The sequence below is a fragment of the Myotis davidii genome, unplaced genomic scaffold (genome assembly GCF_000327345.1).
Source record: "Myotis davidii unplaced genomic scaffold, ASM32734v1 scaffold6, whole genome shotgun sequence".
Classification (NCBI taxonomy): Eukaryota; Metazoa; Chordata; class Mammalia; order Chiroptera; family Vespertilionidae; genus Myotis; species Myotis davidii.
The window spans coordinates 15,624,885-15,632,412 of NW_006383011.1; the positions used below are offsets into that span (position 1 = coordinate 15,624,885).

General features: G+C 36.6%; 2 protein-coding genes across 2 annotated transcripts in view; one reads left to right on the forward strand and one right to left on the reverse strand.

The window, feature by feature from the left end:
- PIGF (phosphatidylinositol glycan anchor biosynthesis class F) overlaps positions 1-7,528 on the forward strand; it is a 79,407-nt gene that overhangs the window by 43,977 nt on the left and 27,902 nt on the right. The gene's annotated exons all lie outside the window — the stretch shown is intronic.
- Positions 814-7,528, reverse strand: part of CRIPT (CXXC repeat containing interactor of PDZ3 domain) — an 8,449-nt gene continuing 1,734 nt past the window's right edge. Inside the window, exons 2-5 of the mRNA XM_006778635.2 lie at positions 5,592-5,657; positions 4,631-4,685; positions 2,256-2,359; positions 814-1,958 (exon numbers count right to left, since the gene is read on the reverse strand). Of these exons, the coding sequence (XP_006778698.1) occupies positions 1,894-1,958; positions 2,256-2,359; positions 4,631-4,685; positions 5,592-5,657 (290 nt within the window). The 3' untranslated portion in view covers positions 814-1,893. The remainder of the gene's footprint in view (positions 1,959-2,255; positions 2,360-4,630; positions 4,686-5,591; positions 5,658-7,528) is intronic.

Genomic DNA, 7,528 nt, shown 5'->3' on the forward strand with positions numbered 1-7,528 from the left:
CAAAAACACATATGTATATGTAGATATATATTTCTAGGATACTAAAATTATCAGTACTCCCCAGCTAAGGAAACTTGGAGCTAAAAATATTAGGTGGTTGGCATGAGGCTATAAAGAGTTAAGTCTCTCTTTTCTCAACCTTCAGTTCCATTCCACGGGGGTGGGGGTGGGAGGCACAGTATTAATAGCTTCCAGATGTTTTCTATGTATATACCCAAAGTTCTGCATATATAGCATGTAGAATTGTTATATCACTTTGATGGCTACATGTTCTATTGATATTTAATGTGAGTTGTGGAAGTCCAGATCTCGGTTAGTACCTGAGAAATGTACTTTTCCCAAAGTTGGCTGACCCAACTTTGGTGTTTGTTTGTTAATCCTCACCTGAGGATATATTTTTTCCATTGATTTTTAAAGAGAGTGGAAGGGGGGAGAGACGGAAAGAGATGTAAGAAAGACACATTGATAGGTTGCTTCCCACTCAAGCCCCAACTAAGCCAGGACTGGGACCAAGGCGCAATTAAGCCTACAACTGAGATAGTGCCCTTGATTGGAATCGAACCCTTGATCCTTCAATCTTCAGGGCTGATGCTCTATCCACTGAGCCAAACCGGTTAGGGTGGCCAACCCAACTTTTAATGTATCTGGGCCACTCTCTAACTGGGTTCCTTTTGTTGATTTTAACTAAAAGTCCCAAATTGATTAAAGCATGACAAGATACTTCCTGCCTTCACAGCTATTGCTATTTATTATATTTTACATTATCCTTGTGATTTTTCTAGATATTAATAACAACATATCCCAGAAACACTATTTTAAAACTTAAACAGTTAAAACTTTATTTTGCATAATAATTTAAAAATAAAAATGCAATATCTATACTATGTATATCATGTTATCTATTCTACACATTTTATAGTTATAAGTATTTACACATACTATACTTTGCAATAGGGAATACTTTTTTGGTCTCCCCTAGCAGGCTGCAGATTTCCAAAGCCGAAGTCCTAAACCTCTGAAAGTAGCATTAAAAAAAATCTTTCTTTGAAGATATATATATTGGGAATCAAAATATTTGCTTTGTTTTATTTTTTTTTGGGGGGGAGGGTTAAAGAAGTTTCATTTTTGCTTCAAAAACTTTCCCAAAGAATAGTGATTCATTTCTATTATATATCATCATAATGAACACTGTTCTTCTGGCTTTCATAATAGTGTAAATTCCAGGTTATGTGTGTAACATGTATTTTCTGAAATCCAGTGTATTCATTTGGATATATATGGAGTACCCCTTATGTTCTTATTCTCATATAAAAGGTACTAGCACTATGACTTCAAGAACAAACTTTTTAAAATCATAAATAGAACTTGCGTTTGATTTGGGTCTTGGCTAATTTCCAAGGAACCATTCAGCAATTGTGGTCTCAGATAATTAAATACCCTGTGAAGCTGCAATTAATTAAGGGACTGCTGATTCTAAGAACTAGGCAACCAACAAGGGAATGAGGGGGAAATTACAAATCTGAATGCCAAGTTCTGAGAAAATATCAATAATCCCCTTTTCACTTTCACAATATATGTAAGTATAAGGTAGAGTAAGAGGATAATAAGAATTATATGAATATTGTTAAATAAAAAGTGCTACAGAACTGGGACAATATTTTGTTGTTGTTAAATTTGCCTCTTATTCTAGTTCAATAAGATGCTTGTAAGGCAGATTAGTTCCATTGTTGCTATTCAGAACTTCTAGAGAGCAAAAGAATGAATCAACTTCCTTGGTTTAAACTTAATAGTCTTAAAACATGTTATTTTGTAACTTGAGCATTTATGATATGCCTTGAAAATTTAAAGCAGAAAGCAAAATCATACAGAAAGACAGAATCTTCATCAATATATCTAGACAGACGTTTGCTTGTAGTTTTTGGTATCCAACACCTTTTTCCCACACATTGCACAGATGCCTAAACAAAAGAAAACACGTGAACATCAAATCACAATACCAACTAATAATATCAACAAATATCTAAAACAATGGTTTGGTTAATTTAAGTCAATTCTGAAGCTAAAACCATAATTTATAGCATCAGAAAACAGAAAAAGGCAATATATATTTTTAATGATGAACAAATTCTATTTTGCCTTAGAAATAAGAAGGATTTAACTACAATAGAATTTATAAAGGCAACTCCTTTTTCTATATTATCCAAATCAATACCAAATAAAATAAGTTTGATATGAATAGAAAGTATTAAACTTACCCTTTTTGTACGCACAGCCCTGGCAGTAATTAGAACCCGGTTGGTGCACAGAACTTTTGCAAATTCTGCAAGTGGAGAACTTATTCTTCCCATATGGATCGAATCTAGAGATTTTTTTAAAGAAAGAAGAATGTATAATCCCATAGAAACACTCTTAAATAACCTCATTTGAACAACAAATGGGATTAATCCATGCTCTCAATTCCCTCTGTCAAACTCTACCAGCTCTGGCTACTCTATAAAATGCCTGCACACTTCTACCCCTTCCATGCAAGCTGTATGCTTACTTAATCCCAAACCAGTTTATAGCCAATCTATTTGTTGACCTATTTGTCTGATGTGTATATATATATATATATATAAATATTAATATTATGGAGCCCTGACCTGTGTGGCTCAGTGGTTATAGTGTCGGCCTGTACACTGAAGGGTCACAGGTTTGATTCCTGGTCAAGGGCACACACCTTGGTTGCATGTTCCCTCCCCAGTTCTGAGGGGTGAGCTCTAGAAGGGAGCAATAAGCACAAACCTCTTCCAGTGGGAGTGGGCTTGGCTTATCTGATGTAGAGATTGCTACAACAGGAAGTCAGAGAGGTGGGAGGAGCCAGATCAGAGAGGATCTTGTAAGAACATGGTAGGGGGCTTGGATTTTAATCACCGTAAAAGAAAACCAATGAAGGTTTTCAGCAAAGAAGTTACATGCCTTTTAAAGGACTGTTCTGGTTACTCTAAGACTTTACAGGGAAATAGAGAGGAAGCAGAGAGATAGAGAATTAAGGTATCCAAGTAAGAAATAATGGTGGGACAGAACTTGGCTGGAGGTCCTGGCTAGAGAACCTGGCTAGGCTGCTGATCAACTGAAAAGAGAGAGAGAGAGAGAGAGAGAGAGAGAGAGAGATTTAAGAAATAATAAAAAAAAAGAAATAATGGTGGTTTGGGACATGGAATAACAGTGAGATGCACAAAAGCAGGTGGACTCAGGTTATATGTTGCTAGCTGATGGGTATGGGAAGTGAGGAAAAGGAGGGAACCAGTGAGGAATTCTAGCTTTTAGGTTTGCACAACTGGATTGGACAAAGTGCAATGATGAGAAAACTATGATTAGAAAACGGAAAGAAAAAGAGGTTACTTGTTAGACATCCAATTGGATAAATCAAGTAGACAGGTGGAAGTATGTTTGGAGCTCAGAGAAGTCAGAACTAGAGATATACATTTGGGAGTTCTTAATAGATAGTTTGAACTTAAAGCTATTAGGCTAAAGTCAATGAGGAGAAATTATAAATTTATATATATTAAAAAAAAAAGTCTAAGATTGAGTCCAAGGGCACTTGACTGATAAGAAACAGCCAGTGAGTTGGGAGGAAAAAAGAGTATGGTGTTCCAGGGCCAAAAGAAAAAAGGGTTCCAAAATAAAGACTTGTTAAAAGATTAAGTAAGGTAAAAATAAAGAAGTAGCCATCGGTTTAAAGGTCACGTGTGATCTTGACAAGAGCAGTTTCTGGGATGTGGTTGGGATAAAAGCCTGATTAGAATGGCTGAAGGAGACTGTAACTTAAGGGCACTGAGAAAGTATCTAGATAAGATTTGTGAAAACTGCTGTAAAGGGAAGCAGGAAATGGGGTGGCAGCTGGGAGAGTTCATGGGATTTTTAAGACTGGATATAATAAAGCATGGTGTCAAGAATTGTTTTTAAGGTGGGGGACATTTTTATCTCCATTCTCTGGTGAAAAGTAAAGTTCTGAAAAGTTAAGCAACTGGCTTAACTTGTGTAAGGTCACAGAGCTAGACAGTGACAGAGTCTAGATTCAAATTGTGGTCTGACTCCAGATTTGTGGTCTTTTCACATTTCTCTGTTACCTGTGATTTGCATGATAATTAAAAACTAGAAAACATGAAAGTCATGTTTTCAGATGAAATTAAAAAATTACCATAGCACTAACATCTTCAGACATTGATACAGTGAGGAAGAACAGGGAGAAACCAGCATGTTATAACAGAAAGCTTGGTTTTGCATGCTAGGAACTACCTGCTTTATCACAATAGAATGATGCGCACCAAATTCACTTCAGTAAGCTAGACGTTAAAAAGTGGCAATTTTATATATTACTAGTGGCCCTGTGCATGAATCCGTGCGCCAGTAGCTCGCTGCTGCCCTTCTGTAGCTCCCTCCTCCCCACTCCCCTCCTCACAGCTTGCTGCCCTGCCCCCTCCTGTAGCCCTCGCAGCCGCAGCCGGCTTGTAGCTCGCTGCCCCACCCTCCTGCTGATCCGTGATCTGGTCGTTACACGGTGGGTGGTTACGCATCAAGGTATAACGACTATTTGCATATTACATCTTTATTATATAGGATTGTCTATAGATGCTCTTATGCCTACCTTGCTTTTTTTGAGGTCAAAGCTTTATTTTCATTCAGTTTTCTTCCACCACTTTCTATGTCAAAACATACATGTATTTCAGTGAGTTATTTCTATACGTCACAAATAATACATACATATACCATTAAACCAGTGGTTCTCAACCTGTGGGTCACAATCCCTTTGGGGGTTGAACGAACCTTTCACAGGGGTCACCTAAGACCATCAGAAAACACATATATTCAATGGTCTTAGGAACCGAGACACCGCTCCTCTATCCATCTCCAGGCAGGTCCGCCCACATGCAGATACGCCCACATCCGAGTACCCGGCGTATTAAAGGGTCGCAGCATAAGGAAGGTTGAGAACCACTGCATTAAACAATTAAAAAGTTCCCTTTCTGACCCCCTACCAGTAGACTAGTTTATATCAAAGTTTTCAAAAATCCTCATTTACTAGCCAGGTTCTTAAGACATTACTTAATAGAAAACAATTATTTATTAGGAAAACAATAAACATTTAGATAAAACACAATCATTTTATTTCTCAGACTCAAAGCAGAACTTTAATTAGGAAGGTGATATTGGCTAGTCTTGTAATAAATTATCTTATACCAAAAAAATGAGTAAGAAGGTGAAAACATTTAAATGATTTGTTTAAGAATACAAAAAATCAGATAAGAAGATGGGGATTAGATACCAACTGTAATTAAGCTGAATCAAATCAATTACTATGATATACTTATTGCTTGAAAGTCATTTAATAATTTTACTGTCTCCTGCCAACCAAATTAGGAATCCCAAAATGTAACTGAGAGAGCTATATAAGATATTAAATTGTTGGGGGATCCATATACAATTTAATGTTTAATAAATGAAATACTTTGTACATATAACATTTCATTTTACAAATAATCTAAAAGCTAAAACATTATTTACAGAAAGTATGGGATTCAACTTCTGTGTTCTAAAAGGAAAAATACCTGTGGTATTCCTTGCACCATCTTTCCATGTATCTGGAGTGATAACAGTACCAAGTTTCTTTTCACCTGTTATAACAAGATAGTAAAAGGAAAGGGAATTAGTATTTACTATCTAAGAAATACATTATATTGTCCAAAGTTCACAATGGTCTCAACAGGCATATTAGGATCCTGTTAATGCTGGGGTCAGGGCCAGTGAACAGAGACTTAAGCTATTAACTATGGGCAATATATAACAGACTCTTAGTAAAATCTATAGTATAATCCTATATAATAAAAGGCCAATATGCAAACTGACCGAACGGTGGACCGACTGGTTGCTGTGACGTGCACTGACCACCAGGGGGCAGATGCTCAATGCAGGAGCTGCCCCCTGGTGGTCAGTGCGCTCCCACAGGGGGAGTACCATTCAGCCAGAAGCTGGGCTCCCAGCTGAGGACCCCGCCCTCCGCTCTCCCCCCCGCCACCCCCCACTGCAAGTGCACGAATCTTGTGTACTGGTCTCTAGTAGGCTTATAATAGGCTTTCTCTGTACACTTTAAACAAACTAGGTAAACAAATCTGATAAATCTGTTCATTCCATAAATATTTACTAAACATCTATAAGCCATTTATATCAAGTATAGTCCATTATACAAAATACAGAGAAAAAAACCCTGATGAGTTAGGTAAAGTTCTAAATTTCAAGGAGTTTTCTGATTTCTCTAACAGTAGTCCTTAACTTGGATTTTACCAGTGGACATAGGAGATAATGTGAATTAGATGAAATTGTACACAAATCTTTGGTATATTCTCTGTATTTATAGAATCTGGTAAGATAGCTTTCATCAGATTTTCAAAGGGTTCAGAGAAACAACAACAAAAGTTAACCATTCAATTAAAATATAAGCTAAAAAAAAGTATAATAATTGAGCTAAAACAATTTGAGAGTAACATACTAGGAGAAATACCATGGAGAAAGAAACAACCTGGCTAGGGAAATCCAGGAAAGCTCTGTGGGAAAGGTAATAGAGAGGGTATGTGGCAATGGGGGTATATAAACAAAATGGATTATGTTAACTAGCCATAAGAGGACTTGAAACCCTGTCACAGAAGAGTCAGATATGTCTAGCTTGGGGAAAAAGAGACTTGGGCATATACAGTTATTTTTAAACATACAGACAGTTTGTGAGGTCAAAAATAAGAAATCTTCTCGGTTGGCATTAGAATCACTGGGTGGCAACTATAGGGAGGAAAGACTCTTTTAAAAGCCAGTGAAGTCTACACAGACTGCTTTGAAAGTGGTGAGAATCTCCTGCCACCTTGCCTCAATACTGTAGGTATTCTTGAAAAAAAGTACCAAAGCCATTGGGTGGGATACTGACTTCCGGTTGTCAGATAAAATACAGGATGCAGTTAACTTTAAATTTCAGATACACAACAAATACTTATTTTTGGAAAGGATGTCCTATAAGTAAGTGCTTTGGGACAAAGAACTCCTCACAGTAGTTTAAGGAGCAAAAGACAGAACTAAGTCATAAATATTGCATGGAATATACTTATACTCAAAATTAGTTGTTGTTTGCCTGAAATTCAAATTTAATAGGGCATCGGTATTTTTATTTGCTTAAATATGGCAAATGTTGAAGTGACTTTTTTTGTATTTGTTGAATATTTTAATAACAGTGAGAAAATAAGTTTTTATTTTTAAATCCTTACTTTACTGTGACATTTGGTTCCATTTTTGTAAAAACAACTTAAGACTACTTTTATTTTCAAAACCTAGCCTTACTGTTGGTATACCAATAAGACTTTATAACCCCTTTGGTAGAAGAGTTTCTAAATTTCTTAGGCTCAGATGCAGTCCTAATAATATTATCTGAAAACAATGGCTCATTTGAGACTTCAGATCAGAGGCTGCAAGGTCTGTGGAAGGCGTACCTACTGGAAACTGGCCA